Source organism: Capra hircus, chromosome 4, assembly GCF_001704415.2.
Source record: "Capra hircus breed San Clemente chromosome 4, ASM170441v1, whole genome shotgun sequence".
NCBI classification, from domain to species: Eukaryota; Metazoa; Chordata; class Mammalia; order Artiodactyla; family Bovidae; genus Capra; species Capra hircus.
This window is the reverse complement of record NC_030811.1, coordinates 55,568,221-55,590,521: the sequence shown is the minus strand read 5'-3', so window position 1 is coordinate 55,590,521 and position 22,301 is coordinate 55,568,221. Positions and strand designations below refer to the sequence as shown.

Genomic DNA, 22,301 nt, shown 5'->3' with positions numbered 1-22,301 from the left:
TGGCCTCATAGAATGAGTTTGGAAGTGTTCCTTCCTCTGAAATTTTTTGAAAGAGTTTTAGAAGGATAGGCATAAGCTGTTCTCTAAATTTGGATAGAATTCTCCTGTGAAGCCATCTGTTCCTGGGCTTTTGTTTTTTGGGAGATTTTTGATCACAGCCTCAATTTCAGTGCATGTAACTGGGTTGTTAATAATTTCTATTTCTACCTGGTTCAGTCTTGGAAGATTGGACTTTTCTAAGAATCTGTCCATTTCTTCCAGGTTATCTATTTTATTGCTATATAGTTGTTCATAATAGTCTCTTATAATCCTTTGTATTTCTGCATTGTCTGTTGTAACCTCTCCTTTTTCATTTCTGATTTTGTTGATTTGATTCTTCTCTCTTTTTTCCTTGATGAGGCTGGCTAAAGGTTTGTCAATTTTGTTTATCTTCTCAAAGAACCAGCTTTTAGTTTTATTAATCTTTGCTATTGTTTCTTTCATTACTTTTTCAATTATTTCTGCTCCTATCTTTATGATTTCTTTCCTTCTACTAATTTTTTGTTGTTGTTCTTTTTCCAGTAGGTTTAGCTGTAAAGTTAGGTTGTCTATTCAATGTTATTCCTGTTTCTTGAGGGTAGGATTCTATTGCTATAAACTTCTTTCTTAGAACTGCTTTTGCTGCATCCTACAGGTTTTGAGTTGTCATGTTTTCATTGTCATTTGTTTCTAGAAATTTTTTGATTTCCCTTTAATTTCTTCAGTAACCTGTTGGTTATTTAGAAATGTGTTGTTTAGTCTCCATGTGTTTATGTTTCTTAGAGAGTTTTTCTTGTAATTGATATCTACTCTCATAGTGTTGTGGTTGGAGAAGATGCTTGATATGATTTCAGTTTTCTCAAATTTACTGAGGTTTGATTTGTGACCCAAGATGTGGTCTCTCCTGGAGAATGTTCCATGTTTACTTGAGAAGAAGTTGTATTCTTCTGCATTTGGATGGAATGTCCTGAAGATATCAGTGAAATCAATCTGATCTAATGTATCATTTAAGACTTGTGTTTCCTTACTAAGTTTCTGTTTTGATGATCTGTCCTTTGGTGTGAGTGGGGTGTTAAGGTCTCCTACTATTATTGTGTTACTGTCAATTTCTCCTTTTATGTTTTTTAGTATTTGTTTTATATATTGAGGTGCTCCTATGTTGGGTGCATAGATATGTACAATTGTTATGTCTTCCTCTTGGATTGATCCCTTGAGCACTATGTAGTGTCCTTCCTTATCTCTTATAATCTTTATTTTAAGGTCTATTTTGTCTAATATGAGGATTGCTACTCCAGCTTTCTTTTGCTTCCCAATTGCATGGAATATATTTTTCCATCCTTTCACTTTCAGTCTATATGTGTCTTTAGGTCTGAAGTGGGTTTCTTATAGACAGCATATATGTGTGTGTTGTTTTTGTATCCATTCAGCCAGTCTGTCTCTTTTGGTTGGAGCATTTAATCCATTTACATTTAAAGTAATTATTGATATATATGTTCCTATTGCCATTTTCTTAATTGTTTGGGGTTGATTTTGTAGATCTTTTTCCTTCTTTTGTATTTCTTGACTATATAAGTCCCTTTAACATTTGTTGTAAAGCTGGTTTGGTGGTACTGAATTCTCTTAACTTTTGCTTGTCTGAAAAGCTTTTTATTTCTCCATCAATTTTGAATGAGATCCTTGCCGGGTACAGTAATCTTGGTTGTAGATTTTCTCCTTCCAGTACTTTAAATATATCCTGCCATTCCCTTCTGGCCTGCAGAGTTTCTGCTGAAAGATCAGCTGTTAAGCATATGGGGTTTCTCTTGTATGTTGCTTGTTTCTTCTCCCTTGCTGCTTTTAATATTCTTTCTTTGTGTTTAGTCTTTGTTAGTTTGATTAGTATGTGTCTTGGCATGTTTCTCCTTGGGTTTGTCCTGTATGGAACTCTTTGTGCCTTTTGGACGTGATTATTTCCTTTTCCATGTTGGCGAAATTTTCAACTATAATCTCTTCAAAAATTTTCTCATACCCTTTCTTTTTCTCTTTTTCTTCTGGGACCCCTATAATTCGAATGTTGGTGAGTTTGATACTGTCCCAGAGGTCTCTGAGAGTATTCTCAGTTCTTTTCATTCTTTTTACTTTATTCTGCTCTTCAGAAGTTATTCCCACCATTTTATCTTCCAGCTCACTGACTTGTTCTGTTTCAGATATTCTTCTATTGATTCCTTCTAGAGTATTTTTAATTTCAGTAATCCTGTTGGTCTCTGTGTGTTTATCCTTAATTTTTCTAGGTCTTTGTTAATTGATTCTTGCATTTTCACCACTTTGTTTTCAAGGTTTTTGATGATCTTTACTATCATTATTCTGAATTCTTTTTCAGGTAGTTTGCCTATTTCCTCTTTATTTATTTGGACTTCTGTGTTTCTAATTTGTTCCTTCATTTGTATAGTATTTCTCTGCATTTTCATTATTTTTTCTTAACTTATTGTGTTTGAGGTCTCGTTTTCCTGGGCTTCAAGGTTGAATTCTTTCTTCCTTTTAGTTTCTTCCCTCCTAAGGTTGGTGTAAGTGGTTTGTGTAAGCTGTAGGGTGAGATTTGTGCTGAGTTTTCATTTGTTTGTTTTTCCTCTGATGGGCAAGGCTGAGTGAGGTGGTAATCCTGTCTCCTGATGATTGGGTATGTGTTTTGTTTTGCTTTGAAACCAAGCCATGCCTGCGGGGCAACCCAAGATGGGTGGGTCACGGTGGAGAGGCCTGACAGAATGTGGTCCACTGGAGAAGGGAATGGCAAGCCACTTCAGTATTCTTGCCTTGAGAACCCCATGAACAGTATGAAAAGGCAAAATGGTAGGATACCAAAAGAGGAACTCCCCAGGTCATTAGGTGCCCAATATGCTACTGGAGATCAGTGGAGAAATAACTCCAGAAAGAATGAAGGGATGGAGCCAAAGCAAAAACAATACCCAGTTGTGTATGTGACTGGTGATAGAAGCAAGATCCGATGCTGTAAAAAGCAATATTGCATAGGAACCTGGAATGTCAGGTCCATGAATCAAGGCAAATTGGAAGTGGTCAAACAAGAGATGGCAAGGGTGAACATCGACATTCTAGGAATCAGCGAACTAAAATGGACTGGAATGAGTGAATTTAACTCAGATGACCATATATGTACTCCTGCGGGCAGGAATCCCTCAGAAGAAATGGAGTAGCCATCATGGTCAACAAAAGAGTCCGAAATGCAGTACTTGGATGCAATCTCAAAAACGACAGAATGATCTCTGTTCATCTCCAAGGCAAACCATTCGATATCACAGTTATCCAAGTCTATGCCCCAACCAGTAATGCTGAAGAAACTGAAGTTGAATGGTTTTATGAAGACCTACAGGACCTTTTAGAACTAACACCCCCAAAAAGATGTCCTTTTAATTATAGGGGACTGGAATGCAAAAGTAGGAAGTCAAGAAACACCTGGAGTAACAGGCAAATTTGGCCTTGGAATGCGGAATGAAGCAGGACAAAGGCTAATAGAGTTTTGCTAAGAGAATGCACTGGTCATAGCAAACACCCTTTTCCAACAACACAAGAGAAGACTCTACACATGGACATCACCAGATGGTCAACACCGAAATCAGATTGATTATATTCTTTGCAGCCAAAGATGGAGAAGCTCTATACAGTCAACAAAAACAAGACCAGGAGCTGACTGTGGTTCAGATCACGAACTCCTTATTACCAAATTCAGACTCAAATTGAAGAAAGTAGGGAAAACCACTAGACCGTTCAGGTATGACCTAAATCAAATCCCTTATGATTATACAGTGGAAGTGAGAAATAGATTTAAGGGCCTAGATCTGATAGATAGAGTCCCTGATGAACTATAGATGGAGGTTCGTGACATTGTATAGGAGACAGGGATCAAGACCATCCCCATGGAAAAGAAATGCAAAAAAGCAAAATGGCTGTCTGGGGAGGCCTTACAAATAGCTGTGAAAAGAAGAGAGGTGAAAAGCAAAGGAGAAAAGGAAAGATATAAGCATCTGAATGTAGAGTTCCAAAGAATAGCAAGAAGAGATAAGGAAAGAACAGAATGGGAAAGACTAGAGATCTCTTCAAGAAAATTCAAGATACCAAGGGAACATTTCATGCAAAGATGGTCTCGATAAAGGACAGAAATGGTATGGACCTAACAGAAGCAGAAGATGTTAAGAAGAGGTGGTAAGAATACATGGAAGAACTGTACAAAAAAGATCTTCACGACCCAGATAATCATGATGATGTGATCACTAATCTAGAGCCAGACATTTTGGAATGTGAAGTCAAGTGGGCCTTAGAAAGCATGACTATGAAGAAAGCTAGTGGAGGTGATGGAATTCCAGTTGAACTGTTTCAAATCCTGAAAGATGATGCTGTGAAAGTGCTGCACTCAATATGCCAGCAAATTTGGAAAACTCAGCAATGGCCACAGGACTGGAAAAGGTCAGTTTTCATTCCAATTCCAAAGAAAGGCAATGCTCAAACTACCGCACAATTGCACTCATCTCACATGCCAGTAAAGTAATGCTCAAAATTCTCCAAGCCAGGCTTCAGCAATACGTGAACCATAAACTCCCTGATGTTCAAGCTGGTTTTAGAAAAGGCAGAGGAACCAGAGATCAAATTGCCAACATCCACTGGATCATGGGAAAAGCAAGAGAGTTCCAGAAAAACATCTTTTTCTGCTTTATTGACTATGCCAAAGCCTTTGACTGTGTGGATCACAAGAAACTGTGGAAAATTCTGAAAGAGATGGGAATACCAGACCACCTAACCTGCCTCTTGAGAAATCTGTATGCAGGTCAGGAAGAAACAGTTAGAACTGGACATGGAACAACAGACTGGTTCCAAATGGGAAAAGGAGTACATCAAGGTTGTATATTGTCAATGTGCTTATTTAACTTATATGCAGAGTACATCATGAGAAATGCTGGACTGGAAGAAACACAAGCTGGAATCAAGATTTGCGAGAGAAATATCAATAACCTCAGATATGCAGGGGGCTTCCCTGTTGGCTCAGAGGTTAAAGCGTCAGCCTCCAATGTGGGAGACCTGGGTTCGATCCCTGGGTCAGGAAGATCTCCTGGAGAAGGAAATGGCAATCCACTCCAGTATTCTTGCCTGGAGAATCCCATGGATGAGAAGCCTAGTTGGTTACAGTCCACCAGGTCGCAAGGAGTCGGACACAACTGAGCGACTTCACCTTCACCTTCAGATATGCAGATGACACCACCCTTATGGCAGAAAGTGAAGAGGAGCTAAAAAGCCTCTGGATGAAAGTGAAAGAGGAGAGTGAAAAAGTTGGCTTAAAGCTCAACATATAGAAAACGAAGATCATGGCATCTTGTCCCATCACTTCATGGGCAATAGATGGGGAAACAATGGAAACAGTGTCAGACTTAATTTTGGGGGGCTCCAAAATCACTGCAGATAGTGACTGCAGCCATGAAATTAAAAGACGCTTACTCCTTGGAAGAAAAGTTATGACCAACCTAGATAGCATATTCAAAAGCAGAGACATTACTTTGTCGACTAAGGTCCGTCTAGTCAAGGCTATAGTTTTTCCAATGGTCATGTATGGATGTGAGAGTTGGACTGTGAAGAAGGCTGAGTGTTGAAGAATTGATGCGTTTGAACTGTGGTGTTGGAGAAGACGCTTGAGAGTCCCTTGGACTGCAAGGAGATACAACCATCCATTCTGAAGGAGATCAGCCCTGGGATTTCTTTGGAAGGACTGATGCTAAAGCTGAAACTCCAGTACTTTGGCCACCTCATAGAAGAGTTGACTCATTGGAAAAGACTCTGATGCTGGGAGGGCTTGGGGGCAGGAGAAGGGGACGACCGAGGATGAGATGGCTGGATGGCATCACGGACTCGATGGACGTGAGTCTGAGTGGACTCCGGGAGCTGGTGATGGACAGGGAGGCCTGGCGTGCTGCGATTCATGGGGTCGCCAAGAGTCGGACACGACTGAGCGACTGAACTGAACTGAACTTGTTTAAATGAGGCGTTCTGCGCAGTGTGCTACTTGTGGTTGGGTGATGCCAGGTCTTGTATTCCAGTGGCTTCCTTTGTGTGAGTTCTCACTATTTGGTACTCCCTAGGGTTAGTTCTCTGGTAGTCTAGTCTTGGAGTCAGTGCTCCAACTCCAAAAACTCAGGGCTTGATCCTGAGTTTTGCGTGGGTCTATATATTCTTTGAAAGTGAAAGCGAGGTAGCTCAGTCGTGTCCGACTCTTTGCAACCTCGTGGACTGTAGCTTACCAGGCTCCTCTCTCCATGGGATTCTCCAGGCAAGAATACTGGAGTGGGTTGCCATTTCCTTCTTAGGTCCCCTAGTGGCTCAGACAGTAAAGCGTCTGTCTATCAATGTGGGAGACCTGGGTTCGATTCCTGGGTCAGTAAGATTCCCTGGAGAAGGAAATGACAACCCACTCCACTACTCTCACCTAGAAGATCCTATGGATGGAGGAGCCTGGTGCAGGCTACTGTCCATGGGGTCGCAAAGAGTCGGACACGACTGAGCGATTTCACTTCACTTCCATATTCTTTTCCACTGGTCAGTTACTCCTGTCCACTCTCAGCTGGTGTTCTACATGCACTTCTGTGTCTGAAGGTGTATTCCTGTTGTATCCAAGATGTACTCCATGTCCACCTACTCCTCTGCCGTCTTGTCCTCTCCTCTGTTTCTTTAAAGAAGGAATTTCCTTCCACATGAGAGTCTGCTGCTGATGCTAAGTTGCCTCAGTCGTGTCCGACTCTGTGCGACCCCATAGATGGCAGCCCACCAGGGTCCCCTGTCCCTGGGATTCTCCAGGCAAGAACACTGGAGTGGTTGTCATTTCCTTCTCCAATGCATGAAAGTGAAAAGTGAAAGTGTAGTCACTCAGTCGTGTCTGACTCTTAGCGACCCCATGGACTGTAGCCTACCAGGCTCCTCTGTCCATGGGATTTTCCAGGCAAGAAAACTGGAGTGGGGTGCCATTGCCTTCTCCAACATGAGAATCTAGGATCCTTATTTTCCATCAGTTTACAGGACCAAACATCTGGAGTGTCCTTGGTCCCAACTAAGAGAAATCATCATAACAACACATGTTCTGATTCATATCCTATTTCCCTTAGCCATTTGTCCATGAAAACTCTTGTGACCCATTTACTTAATATATTTGTATGTATCAAGATGCAGAGCATCAACAGTAAGTAAATGCTATGGTTTAGCAAGAAGAGGCATGAAATATGTGCTTTTTCAAAACATTTTATGCATTATTTTCTCAAGTTGTGTGATAACCCAAATGTCTTAACCCTCTACTACAATTTCCTGTCAAAGGAAAACAACAAAAAGTTGGTAAATGAAAGAGAGAATTTCAACATTATTTTTAGATGCTTATTATTTTTATGCATCTAAATAAGATACCCTGATTAGATCCTGAAAGGTTTTGTTACTTACAATTTTTCACTGATAAACTTCAGTGCCAGTTTCTAATTAATTTTAGAAACCTTGCTATAGGTTGACCCAAGAATAAGAGTTTCGTGAGTGAAGTGATGCCAAAACCTACTATAATTTTTTGGATGGATCTGGGGGGAAACTACTAACCAATCCATTGTATGTGAGTTGCAAGTGGTCAAATGGGGTGAAATTTTAAAAAATCTCTTTGTTCCTTTTTACTGAGGATGATACACTTGAAAGCATGGGAGTATAACACCTGTGACATCCACATGGCTCTAGCATAGATGAGTCACAGTGAATCAGAACAGTTAGCTCTTTTGGTTATAAGCATCCATTTCAAACCAATGTGTTTTTAATACAGTTTTAGGTTCAGTGAATGTGCTTTTTAAGGAGGATATATAATAGATATCCTCATGATGGATTATAAAGGAACAGTGACATTAAACAATTATTTACTCCTGTAAGTTTTGTGTTATTGAAATTCACATTTGTAGTATCAAACAGCAACTGAATTTGTATGTATATATATACATATATACAATATACATATATGTGGATTGTGTATATGTATATAGTATGTGAATATATGTGTGTATGTCTATATGTATAATACAGTGGTAATTGGCACATTTACAATAATTAAATTGTGTTATAGCCAAGAAAACTTCTCAAGTCAATTCATGCTTTTCAGATAGCCTTTTAGATTCCAGTCTCTTACCAAATAACTACATAGTAGAAATGTCCCATAAAAGTATATTATGTACTCTCTGTTAATGATGAAATTAATCTTTTTAAGCAACTTTTCCCTAGCAATTATTGGTATATAAGCTTTCATTGTTTCACTCTATCTTCTAGACATTTTGTTACACTCTTAATGTACCATTGAATTTTTCAAGGAACCTGGTTTGACAGAGAAGATTACAATTTTGGAACTACTGGGGAAATGTGATTTGTCTTTTTTTTTTCTTTTATTGATGTTCAGGATTAAAAATAACTTTTTAGTATTCATGAAATAAATATTTATCCTTTTTCCCCCTAGAAAAATTGTATTCTGTCAGATTCTTTGCAAGTGACTGGAGAAACACAAGCAATAATACATTTGTCAAAAGAAAGTCTATTAATATTATAAATTAAAAAAAAATAAACAGCTGCTTTTGAAATATGTGCCAAAGCCAGGAGCTAGCTATGTCTCCATAGTTAATGCCATTTTTTTTTTCTAGACACCCACAAGCTAGAAGAGGTGTTAAAAATGCAACGTCAAGCGAGTATCAAAGCTTTCTCTTTGTGTTTATTCTTAGTGTTTTACACCAAAGGGCAGCCTGATCTCCAAGTGATGATAACTGTATTTCATATGTATTAGTTATCTACCATATGTGCTATTTTTATTCTATAGCCTCGAGCCACAGTGAAAACATGAGAATAAATGTTTGTTTGTTTTTTTCCTTTCATTCATTTTGAATCTTTCTTTTTCCTGAACTACTAAAATAGGGAAAAACATGAAAAGTAGTCAGAATATTTCAGGCCTAAAATCCCAGCCTCATTTAACTTTCTCTGAAGGACTTCCTTATTCTCTGGTTTCCTGTTGGCCTCAAAAATAGAAAATTCAAAAGCTGATCAGAAACAAAACTTGGGTGCAGACAACTCTGCCCTTCCCTGACCCAGAGGAGTGATATGAGCTGTTGATGCCTGACTTTTACTTACCTCTTAATGGGAGTCAGGTCTGGGAGCACTTGGTGAGCTGAGTATTTGGTTTCCTTTAGTGTTGAAGTACTAGGTTCTTAACACAGAGAAGAAGGGCAGTAAAATACCTTGGACAGTATGGGACAGAACAACAAGAGACAGTTATTCACGTAGTTTAAGTTTGGAAAGAACCATGCTATATAAAGGAAGAAAGAAAACAGCAAACTAAAAGGATAAAAGTTAACATGATCATTATTCTCAGTGATAGCACAGATGCCAAGGATCAAAAGAAAAGGCAAAGAAAAGTCACAAAGGTTGAACTTAAGAACTCTCCTTTGTACTTACTCTGTATATTTGGATCAAACAGGTAAATTTTAGGAAATGAGGAAATGATGCCTCAGGTAAGGTTTCAGGAAATTATATTCCTATAAGTTTACTTTATCATCTGTTTATTCTCTCCATCCATCATCCATCCGTTCATCTACCCATCTTAGGAGAGCTATAGCCTTGGTATTATATGCAGTAAAATTAACTTAGAATAATTCATTAGAATTATTTAGAATAATCATATCCTCTATCATGTGGGGCAAGGAGAAAGCATGCATGTATACTTGAGGGTTTTGGTGGTAATCATTTAAAATAGCTGTCTTGGGACTTTCCTGGAAGTCCAGTGGTTGAGACTTTGCATGTCCAATGCAGGGGGCTTGGGTTTGATCACTGGTCAGGGAACTAGGATCCCACAGCCAACAACAACAACAACGACAAAAAAGAATAAAATAGCTGTCTTGCACTTACGACCTAGAAGATTGAAAACAATGCCTGTCTCTAAGCAATGTTAGTTTGTTTTCATTATTTCCTCATTATTAAGAAACAAAACAAAACCAGGACCTGCTTATAAGCACTTCAGAAATTCTACTAGATATTTTAAATTGGGTTTAGTTTTACCACATTTATTCTTCTGCAGGTTTTTTTTTTTCTTTCTCTATTTAGCCTTTTACAGATCTTTCTATTGCTTATGGTATCACTTTGTTATTTTTGTAGAAAGTTGACTCCATGGAGAGGCAGCTCTAGAAGGATTCCTGGGACTTGAAAATCTGGTTTAATTCCAGCTCTGTGCTTAGCCAAGTCAGCTTGCTTTTGAGCTTGGGTGATAGTTGAATCAGGCAATAAAAAAATCAAGCCCCAAAAAATGAAAAACAAAAGTATTTACAGATGTTTTTAAAACCTAGTGCCAGATTCTATGAGGCCTGCCTTGTAGATATTCAGCTCGTGATCTAGGAATAAACAGTATGACTGCTAAACACATATCTGGAGTCAAATCAGATCTGAACTTCAAGCCTCTTAAAACAGTTATCTTTAAACCAAATGATTTTCTGTAGCATCTCTACTTACCTCTAGGAGCAGCCTGGGAAGGGAGGAATAGGGCCACATTGTTGTAAATTTCCATCTTCTATTTCTTTAAATGAAGTTGCTGAAACATTCTTTACTGTTCATTCCCCTGGAGTAAATACCTTTCTGTGGATTCATAGAACCACACACTTCAGGCTTCAGAATCCGCATGACTGCGTCACTATGAAATTTGAGAAGTTTTGTCTAGGGGCAGTTAAGGAGGTGGCACTTAGATATTTTCTTGAACTTTCCCAAATCAAGTGAAGATATTTTCCATTTCACTTCATCAATCACTGTTAAAAAGATGAATGAGTTTAACTACTTTTTGTGGCCTCCAAAAAGCCAACATCAATTTACAATCAATGGAATTCAAAGCAGCTATAACAAAAATAGTCATGTAAATCAGATCAATACAGAGTGATTAATCACACTCTGGCTTTAGGTTCTCATTTTTATATACTTTGTAGTTTTACCCAGTTTTAGTTTTAAATGCTTATGCAGTTTCAGTTTACATTGAAAACAAACACACAAAACTGAAACACAGCAAAGCAAGTCTGTGACATTTGAAGCTCAGGAGAGAAGGAGTACAGTGAGGAGATTTACAAGCCATGTCAAAGCTGCTTGGAAAGCAGGTGCTGTTTCTCTGGGAGCTTAGTCCCACAGAGTGTCATGTACAGTAGGCTATTTCTTCATAGGGAGTACACATTTTTGACATATCATAATTTGCTATTGAATATATTATAAAATCAGTATACTTATGATTTCCTTTTTATTTCACACTTTGAAAGTCAGGATTAGAAAAGGGTTGGAGAGAGATTTCCTACTCATCATTACACCTTTGTCTGTCCCATCCACCTCATACTTAACTCTCTGCCTTTCAATGAAACAACAATAATTGGTGAGTATATGCTGTGTGTCAGGCATTGTACTACATTCAAGAGGGGTTATACTCTATAGCACAGGGAACTTTACCCAAAACTCTGTAATGACCTATAGGGGGAAAGAATCTAAGAAAAAATAGTGAATATAGGTATATGTATAACTCACTGTTCTGTGCAACAGAAAGTAATACAGAGTTATAAATCAACTATACTCCAATAAAACTTTTTTTTTAAAGAGTAGTTATAAAGATAAATAAGGTATTTTCCTTACCCTCAAGGAGTCTACAATCTGGGATGGAACATCTTCCTACAGATAGACACTGTAGGGTGAGTGCCCTCAGTTCAGTTCAGTTCAGTCGCTCAGTCATGTCCAACTCTTTGCGACTCCATGAATCGCAGCACTCCAGGCCTCCCTGTCCATAACCAACTCCCAGAGTGTACCCAAACTCATGTCCGTCGAGTTGGTGATGCCATCCAGCCATCTCATCCTCTGTTGTCCCCTTCTCCTCCTGCCCCCAATCCCTCCCAGCATCAGGGTCTTTTCCAATGAGTCAACTCCCTCCCAGCATCAGGGTCTTTTCCAATGAGGTGGCCAAAGTATTGGAATTTCAGCTTTAGCATCAGTCCTTTCAATGAACACCCAGGACTGATCTCCTTTAGAATGGACTGGTTGGATCTCCGTGCAGTCCAAGGGACTCTCAAGAGTCTTCTACAACACCACAGTTCAAAAGCATTAATTCTTCGGGGCTCAGCTTTCTTCACAATCCAACACTCACATCCATACATGACCACTGGAAAAACCATAGTCTTGACCAGACGGACATTTGTTGACAAAGTAATGTCTCTGTTTTTTAATATGCTATCTAGATTGGTCATAACTTTCCTTCCAAGGAGTAAGCGTCTTTTAATTTAATGGTTACGATCACAGTGACTGCAGTGATTTTGGAGCCCCCCAAAATAAAGTCTGACACTGTTTCCACTGTTTCCCCATCTATTTCCCATGAAGTGATGGGACTAGATGCCATGATCTTCGTTTTCTGAATGTTGAGCTATAGGCCAAGTTTTTCACTCTCCTCTTTCACTTTCATCAACAGGCTTTTTAGTTCCTCTTCACTTTCTGCCATAAGGGTGGTGTCATCTGCATATCTGAGGTTATTGATATTTCTCCCGGCAATCTTGATTCCAGCTTTGCTTCTTCCAGCCCAGCGTTTCTCATGAAGTACTCTGCATAGAAGTTAAATAAGCAGGGTGACAATATACAGCCTTGACGTACTCCTTTTCCTATTTGGAACCAGTCTGTTGTTCCATGTCCAGTTCTAACTGTTGCTTCCTGACCTGCATATAGGTTTCTCAACAGGCAAGTCAGGTGGTCTGGTATTCCCATCTCTTGAAGAATTTTCCATAGTTTATTGTGATCCACACAGTCAAAGGCTTTGGCATAGTCAGTAAAGCAGAAACAGATGTTTTTCTGGAACTCTCCTGCTTTTTTGATGATCCAGCAGATGTTGGCAATTTGATCTCTGGTTCCTCTGCCTTTTCTAAAACCAGCTGGAACATCAGGGAGTTCACGGTTCACATATTGCTGAAGCCTGGCTTGGAGAATTTTGAGCATCACTTTACTAGCGTGTGAGATGAGTGCAATTGTGTGGTAGTTTGAGCATTCTTTTGCATTGCCTTTCCTTGGGATTGGAATGAAAACTGCCCTTTTTCAGTCCTGTGGCCACTGCTGAGTTTTCCAAATTTGCTGGCAGACTGAGTGCAGCACTTTGGCAGCATCATCTTTCAGGATTTGAAATAGCTCAACAGGAATTCCATCATCTCCACTAGCTTTGCCCTAAGAGATTCTTATTTAGAGAGAACATGAGTTTGGAAAGTCTGGGGACAGTCACTCAGGTCACAGACCCAGCCACAGAGTTTTCTGCCTCTTTTTCTTTTACTGTTGGTTGTATTTAGTGACAGTGAACAAGGCACAGCTTAAACATAGAAGCCACCTTTATTTACCCCTTTTTGCTACTCCTTGACCAACTGTTTTCCTAATCCTTTGGCCAGAAGGCTGAGGAGGGGAGGGTAGAGATTCATAGCCAGCCACTCGGCATATCATTTGGAAGCAGTGATTACCAAGGGAGGAAGACCTCCTCTCAAGGGCTTTTGGGTTCTACTGACACCCTGGATGGACCTCTTCCATCTCTGAGATGTACCACCCAGGACAGTGGGCCTCTACAAACCCGGACTGCATGACGCAGAAAGTGCATCACTTTCGTATTTTGGCTAACTGGAGGTTACTGGGTGTAACAGTGATCCATATCAGCTATCTCTAGCTTCTTTCCAACCAATCAGTCATTTAGCAAAATGTTAAGCCTAACCTTGTATTGTCACAACAAAATTGAGTTTTATGTGTGAGGGCCTGGGGCCATCTCTTGAGGTGATGGAACCATAATAACCATCTGAAAATAAAAGGAGTCTCATTACGTATGACCCCAGACTGGTAATGACAAGGCCAAAGCGTTAAGGAATGAGTCCTATCTTACAGTTCCCCCTTGGCCCAAACTTCATAGAAATGATCAGAAACATTGGAAATTTTCTATTCCTTGATTTCCGCTCTTGTTTCATCTCTTTCTGTCATTGGCAAGTTCCCATAAGGCAATTGGCAACTTCTCTCACTGGTCCTGCTAGAATCAGAGTGAAGTGGTTGGCCAGAAGTTTTTCTCTTCTCTATTATTTCTCCCAAGTGGGTGAAGGTTCTAATGGAGAGTAAACACACACAGGACCAGAATGCGGAAAGAGGAGCCACAGGAGGCCTGGATCAATGGCCCCTGAAAAATTTGAGAATTGACCGTAATTACAATAGATCAGAAAGCGCTCTCCTATCTCCAGACTAGTTTGTACCTAATTTCAACTCAGTCTTGTTTAGGAGAGTATCTTTGTCTTTAAAGTTAAAAGGGAAATTTTCTTGTCCTTCAATGACTCCTAACATTTCTGGAGATGATGATGTTATCCTCTTAAAGTCTCCTGTCCCTCTGGAACATTGTACAGGAGAGAGCCCTCTCTCACCGTGAGGTATGCTGATTTACAGAGCACACAACACTTAGGGGAAGCAACCATAATAATATTTATTTGCTTGCTTTATAGAAATCTTGTCCAAGTCCACTGAGGGTTGCATGTTATAGAGTAGACCAGGTGAAAAAAAATCCAATATTGTTTATTTCCATTAATGAGTCCTGTTAAAATCTTTGTCTTGTTCCACCACCTCACTCTAGGTCCAGTAGAGAATTCAGGTGATTTATCCATTTGCTAAATAATTTCAGTTGGAACTTATCTTACTTTGAATCTTTTAGGGAAGCATTTGTTAAGCATATGCTGTATGAGGCATTGCACTACATGTAAGAAGAGTTATAAAGATAAAAAAGATATTTTACCTGCCTTCAGGGAGTCTCTAGTCAGGTGTGAAACATCTTCCTGCAGATAGCTATGGATCCTGATAGAGGAACATAGCTTTGTGGAAATGACTGGGATTAGGTGAATCTGATTTCTTTCAATCTCGCCCACCCTGGAGGCAAATTAACCAGATCTGGCAGTCATTGTCATTCTGATTGCAAAATAAGATGTCCTAATATCCATATTGCATGAACCAAATATTTGATGCTCTAGTTTAAGACAAGTATTATTAAAGACTTTCAAAGTAACCAGTGTTTAAAATTCTCCACTAAGATTTCTCCATTATGAATAGAACAGTTGTGTTGCAAAGGACATATCAATGACGAGTATTGAAATGTGTAACTGATCTCCCCTTTTTCGTCCCTCAGATTTTCTTCTCAGACCTGAAGGGTGGAGAAGGGGGGGGAAAGGCAGCATTGACACTTTTCTTTTTCTTTTTCTTTTTTTCAGATTCAGAAGAGTAAAACACACCTCATAGACAATAAGAGAGGCTGCCAATGTCTTGCATCATTTTAGCTGAGCTTCTTCATTCTCTTCTCCTTCCACAAAGACCCATATATGGGGAAGTTGTACAACTTTCAGAAACAAGTCCCCCCGCACTTGGCCTTCTCTCATGCCATCTCCTTCTAGGAGATGACTTCCTGGGAGCCGGTTTGAGGTCTTAGAACTCTGGGGGAACACCCCTTCCCCTGCACAGCCCAAGCAAACAACACAATTCTGATTTTTGTACACACAGAAACATGAAGGGACTTCCTCGAAATTCTTTGCTAACGCCCTGGCTTTCAAGGCGCCTGTCTGGCCTGGTGGGAGTGGACATCCTGGAAATGCTGAGAGAGGCCTGAGAAAGCCACACACACAGGAATTGCCACTGTATTTCTTTATATATTGTTATTTTTGCACTGGTTACTGATGGTGGATGTAGCCAAGCTGGCCTTCATCACAGAGAAAACTATAATTTCATTCTCTGGTTGCTCATTTTCTGAGTCAGAGGCATCCTTTTTTCTCATTTCCTTTCAGACTTAGAAATTGTTCTCATGCTTTTCTTTCCATTTGTGTAATTTGAAATTCTTTTTGTTTTATAAAGAAGGAGATTTTCTTTATTCGATGCTTAATTTACATGTGTATTCATTAATATAAACCTGAATGTTTCAGCTCATGACCATATTGTTCAGGTAGTAAACTCAGTGTTTTCACTGGGTATCATAACTATGTGGTTACTGAAATTTTTACCACGGGCTGGTTCTCTTCTTTTGAATATCTGTGATTTGATTTCATCACTCTTCTTTCTATTCAGGGAAGCACTAAGGGAATTAGTATCAGGGAGATATGTTCAATAATTTTTTTTTTCATTCTAGTGAGCCTTTAGAAATACAAGATAGGAGATGATTAATAGCACAAATCAAAAATAAGGATAGTAGATGTAGCCCTGAAAGAGAATAAAGATACAGCCCCCTGAAACCAAGTCACACATGAGATCCAGTGGAGTGCAAATCAAGTAATTTTGTGGATTTAAATGGTGTGATGTGGATGAAACTGATCCTTACGGTGTGGTTGTAGTTCACAAAGGAATCTTTGAGGCCTTCCTAAGGAGAAATCACATGAATATGCTGGTGATGGAGGAGGATCAGAGAGGAACAGAGAGAACTAGATGATAGGCTGAAGTATATTCCTCTTTGCAAATTTAATTTCCACATTAAAAAAGCACAAAGACACGCAAAATTCCTCTCAATATGAAGGCAAAATGCTGGTGTTCAGACAGACAGAAAGAGACTGCACATATAGTCTACAAGGCCTTTTGTCTCACTGAAATGTTCCCCAACAGAAAGGTTTGGAGAACCCTGTGGTACAGAATACAGTGGTGTACAGATATTCGAGCAGGGTTCTTGGGTCAGATTTACATTTTGCTTGGTAAGAACACAGGTTTTTCTGTTGCTCCTCCTCTTTTCCTAACAGTGACCACAGTAAATCAAGTGATTACACATTCAAATCAGAAGCCTGGCCGGTCAGGTAAATGAGTGAAACAAGCCATAATATCAGAGTGATTGTGATAAATGGCAGTCAGTCAGGGGCCTCGGTATCAGAGAGGCAGTGGGGGCTGTGAGGAATGGGGAGGGTGTGCGCTGCCCCACCGGGGCAGTGGCTGGCAGCTGAGAGATTAAGTAAGAATAAGGGGCCAAAATAGCTAAGATTTTCTATAAACCCTCTCCAGATTTTTTTAGTATTGGCAACTAATTCGGAAATATATAAACACTGTGCTAGCCAAAGAAAACATGCCTATGAACTCCAGTGCACGGGACATTGATTTGCAAACTGCTGTTTGAGATGGTTTTAGACAGGCATGAAATACAACCAGTGCAAGCCAGTTCTTGACCTTGGAACTTGAACCTCTGACCTCATTTCAATTCTGTATTTTTCTACATACAGCTTTGCAGCCAGTCAAAATACAATGCCTACAGCTTCCCTTTTATACTCTAACACACAAGACTAAACAATATTTGAAAATGAAATAGGAATATAGCCATTTTTTTCTAGCACCAATAAAGGCAGAAATGTTTTTCATTTGCTTTAAGTCATTAATTTAGCTGGAAAAAAGCGGGAAGAGAATTTTATTCAAGATATCACTCTGCTTGGAACTCTCAGTGTGATAAAAAAATTAGCTCCATGTAACTTATTTTTAAATCCTTGAACAGTGTTTTGAAGGGACGTTGAGTAAAAAAGCAAAATTATCTGTTTTTATAATTTAAAAATGTGTTACTGTGCTATAAATTGATACTGGAGCTGGTAAGCCAACAGTGTTGCCTGTATCACCAGTATTTCCAGAGTTCTAGCTTACTGTCTGTGGTCTTTTCCCTTCTTTTGACACAGACAGCTTCCTCCAAGTTGAGCAGCAATGTGGGATGCACATTTCTCCATTGCATGGATTATGACATCTTACTCTGTTGTCACATAAAAAGCAAAGACTTACACACCTGAGTTCACAATTAATTGGTATGTGGGGAGAGTACTAGGGACATTCCAACCAGTGACAAACCACCAGTTCTATGTGCTCCTGGGTGGAAAGTGACATGTAGCCCCTGAGTTAGCCCCTGAAGTTTGGGTCCCCATGTCACCAAATAGCTTTACAGCCACATTTTGCTGATGTGGTACGTTTTGGTGCCATAATGACCCATCCATAGGCAGGACTTTGTTCCAGCTTTTATTCACACCAACCTTTCTAAAGCCCTAGTTGCTTATGGCAGCAGGCAAGAGATTCATTTCTAACCCATTAAATTCAAGTGGATTTTCTTCCTTTGTCCATTTCATTCCTGGAGCTTTGAAAAACCATTAAAGCTTTTGGACAGGTTCACATTAAGGACCTGATATGCTTAAACAATAAAATGATATCAAGAGCCAAAAAACAATGCAGTGCAGTGATTCATTCCATTTTCTGAGTTAAAACCATTACATTATATTCTCCACCTGAAATGATGCCTCTAGTAAGTATGAAAAATAAAAAGTAGAGAGCAATATTATCACAGAATGTGAGGCAGAGAGCAGGTAAAACTATGGAGACCAATCCATATTTTAGGAGTAAGCATATTGGTTTTTTAATATCACTTCTGTCATGGATCACTTTTCATTAGATAGATAAATAGGAAGAATATGTAATATATTTTCTTCTATTCTTAACTTCTGAGCAGAGACTTTCATGATAGAAATGATTTCATAACATTCCCCATGGAGTAAAGAGGAAAAGAAAAGAAAAAAAGGCCCCAAATCTTCTCTCATAAGGAGAGAAGATTCTGAGATTAAACCCTATGTATGTAGTAGTATCCTCCCAAAAAAGGGGGTTTCAGGGAGTAAACTTCATTCTGATTCCGCGATCCCCACACATCCCGACAGGAGTTGCAGCACTTGCCCAGCGCAGTGCCTGGCACACAGGCAGCCTTCAGGAAACACGTGCCGAACTGTCCAGCTGAATTCCACTAGCTACCTGTGAGTGCGAACAAAGTTCACATTTGCCTGAAAATTCATTCAGCGTTTTCTAGATGTCAGGCACATTGCTAAAGGCTTATCTTCTTACCCTAGTGACACAACTTCTTATAAGGGACTGGAAATTCAAAGTAGTCCAGGGAAAATTATCAGAGCCAAATTTATGGAAAACAAACAAACCAACCAACAACTAAAACTTCTTTATGGTCTTTGGGTTTAAGAAAAGCAAACAAGTGAAAAATCTAAAAGCAAGCCAAAACAGGATTATATGAAAATGCTCTTCCTAAAGGGATAATGACACCATTACCGGTGGGTTTATTTATAATCCAAGTTGTAACATTTGAAATACAAAATAGGCTTTCTTGAAGTGAGTAGAAGGTTGTATATGTGCAATGTGGGGAATCAGTGCTTTGCCAATATTATGGTCGCCATAGTACTGAGCCACAGCAAAACTGGATGTTAAATAATGTTGCAATAATGATATTATATTGGATCCTCTGTATGAATAGTGGAAAGCAATATTTGTAATTCATTGACAGTGATCCACAATTAAGCAGCCCACTCCAGTATTCTTGCCTGGAAAATCCCATGGACCGTGGAGCCTGGTAGGCTACTGTCCATGGGGTCGCAAAGAGTCGGACACGACTGAGCGACTTCACTTCACTTTATCATTTAAGAAAATGAACTTAATGAAAAAATTGTAATGAACAGCACTGTCTTTGTATAAAATATCCCTCCGAGAACCAAAAGACACACTACCCGCCAAGACCAGATTTCACTTGTTAAGGTTTTCCTCGCATCAAGAGTGCTGGTGGGCACAGAGATGACAGTAGAGTTAGAATTGGTAAACAAGCCTATAGAACCTTAGACAGGGTGTATCTAATAAGTGAATTTGGGTTCAGGGAGGTTTAGAAAAATGAGAAGAATTCCTCTGCATGTTTTTATTGGACATCTGCAAAAGACTCGGTGCTCCTCTAGGAGACCTACAGCCAATAAAAATTGTTTCATCAAAAAAAAAAATAGCTTGTTCACATTGAACAATTTCAGTCTGGGTGCAGTGGGAAACCCAGACTGAAAGATTCATGAACGTCAATTTAAACAATTCCTGATTATTTTAATTAATGCTCCTCCACCTCATCCATTTTTTTTTCTTTAAAATATTGGCAGACATATTTGAAATGAGTTGACATTTATTCTGGCTTCTGTTCTCAAGCAGAAGACAGTGGCTGACTTAACTTGAACCCAGCCTAGGTAGATATCCACTGAACCAGGAGAAGCAGGGGGTGGAGTGTGGGCCCTTCCCTTCACTCAGGGTCTCTGTTGCAGAGATCTCACAGTCTCGGAATAAAATGCTGGCTGCGGTAAGCCAGTCAGTGCCATTTTGGAGGTGGTCAGCTCTGGTCAGCTTCAGTCATGTTTCCTGAACCACACCTGTGTATCTTCATGGGAGCTGGCTTCTGAACTGACAGAAACCCATTGGCTATGGAATAACTTTTAAATAGATTGCCCTGGAGTCATATTCTTTGCTTCTCTGTGGTGATCTATCTTGAAGTAGGTATTTGTGTGCTACTGTCCTTGTCTTTGAATGGGTATATGTGTGATGGTACAGAATATAGTCATATACCATTATACATAGATTTATGGTAAAAAAAAATCTACAGTCATAGGTATTGTCCAGTAACTGATTCTAGAGATAGAACTGTACACGTTTTCCTTTTTTTTTCTTGCTTTGATGATATTTTTATACAATTTTATATGCTGTAACAATTTTTAAAAAATAATTCCTGTTTTCATTTGTAGAGCTCAATTAGGTTTTTATCAACTCTGGTGCCCACTGTACAGCCAGATTCCTCCCTGTATCTTTTTCATACCCTTTCTTTCACCTTTCCCTATTTTCTTCTCTTATTTTTCTACCTTTTGCAAATCCCTTCTTTTGCCTCTGCCGAGGCAAGCCATTCTGCTTGCAGCATCTTTTTAGCACATAGAAACACAAAATAAGGAAAAAACAAGATGATCTTGTTCCATTGTAATCCACATGAGGACATACTGTGGGCCAGGGATGAGGTTAGGGCAGATGGGGAAGAGGGAATAGTTTAGGGAAAGGAAGCAGGAAAAAGGAAATCCTCATCGGAGATCAATTACCCAAAGCAAGGTGACTCACTTTGAGCTAATATAAAGTGGCTCAGCGATAAAGACTCCTACAGTGCAGGAAATGCAAGTTCCACCTCTGGGTCAGGAAGATTCCCCTGGAGAAGGGAATAGCAACCCACTCCAGCAATCTTGCCTGGAAAATCCCATGGACAGAGGAGCCTGAGCGACTAAACAAGGCAACTTTTACCATCTCCCCTCAGTCTAGGGCACAATTTTTGTGCGGAGTTTTTCTCTTTAGGATGTTATGTCCTCACCATGGGTCTGTAGACCTTGTTTTTCATTAAGGCACTGACCATGTATGAATGGATAACTCAGCTCATCTTCATCAGTCTGAGATTTTGCTACTGTTTGGCTGGATTTGGGGGGAGTTGTCTGGATTAAAATCAGGAATGTTTAATAAGACTCAAAAGAAGGAGGCAAGCAGAATCAAAATCTTGAACCTCAATCCAAATCATGCTGAAAAAGTAGTTCTTTGTAGGAATAAGGAAGGCATTTCTAGATATGTTCTGAGAAAGTTCTTCCAAAAGTGAGGATGATGAAATGGACTTCGTGTTTTATGGCAATGATAGAATGTACTTCTGTGATATGAAATATGTTTCTAGCAGATAAAATGCAGGTTGAAATTTGCAAGAGAATGACCATCCATTCTAAAGAGTGTTTTGTTCCTCATGATGCTAATTTGTACTAAAAGAAACTATTGAAATGCCATAGCATTACTTCTCTAAATGCAAAGATAAGTCACAAGGATTCATGTAAAACAGAATATGCTAAACTGCTCTCAATAAATTATGTGTTTATTGTAAATCTTTATTGCACAGATGAAGGCTGACAGTCCCTCAATGTATAATTTTCCCCCAGCATCTAGTGATGAATAAGTACTTGTATGTTCTGATTACCAAATAAAAACAATGAGTTAACCTCTCTATTGGAATTTGAAAAATGCAAAGGCTGTTTATCTTCATTTTAATATTTTTCATTGCTGTCCATGTTCTGTCCCAGACATGAGACTGTCCAGACTCACTCAGCCATCTGTCTCTTTTGTATTCCTCCAAATGCCACGCAGTACCCAGGTACCAAGAGCTTTTGCCTGCACACTGAAGATATACACAGTGTATCACGTCTCGTATAATCTTGTTTGAGAAATGAGTGGATGGACTATCAGAAGCTCCTTGGAGGCATAAGAAATGTCAGTGTTCCAGGAACTAGACTGGCTTTCATATGTTTGGTTGTCTTCTGGATACCATGATATGGTTTTACACTCCTACAATGCTAGTTTTCGAACTCTATAAACATTTTTTTTTCCTTCTCCTTCACTTT

General features: G+C 39.3%; 1 protein-coding gene across 4 annotated transcripts in view; it reads left to right on the top strand.

Moving 5' to 3' along the window:
- The window catches only part of LOC102180455 (calcium/calmodulin-dependent 3',5'-cyclic nucleotide phosphodiesterase 1C), a 325,012-nt gene that overhangs the window by 271,043 nt on the left and 31,668 nt on the right, over nucleotides 1-22,301 (top strand). Inside the window, exon 17 of one of the 4 annotated variants that reach the window (XM_018047123.1) lies at nucleotides 15,312-21,907. The exons of the other annotated variants lie outside the window; for them this stretch is intronic. Within the exon in view, the coding sequence (XP_017902612.1) occupies nucleotides 15,312-15,325 (14 nt within the window). The 3' untranslated portion in view covers nucleotides 15,326-21,907. Of the gene's footprint in view, nucleotides 1-15,311; nucleotides 21,908-22,301 lie in introns of those variants that run through there. 4 annotated transcript variants of the gene reach the window in all.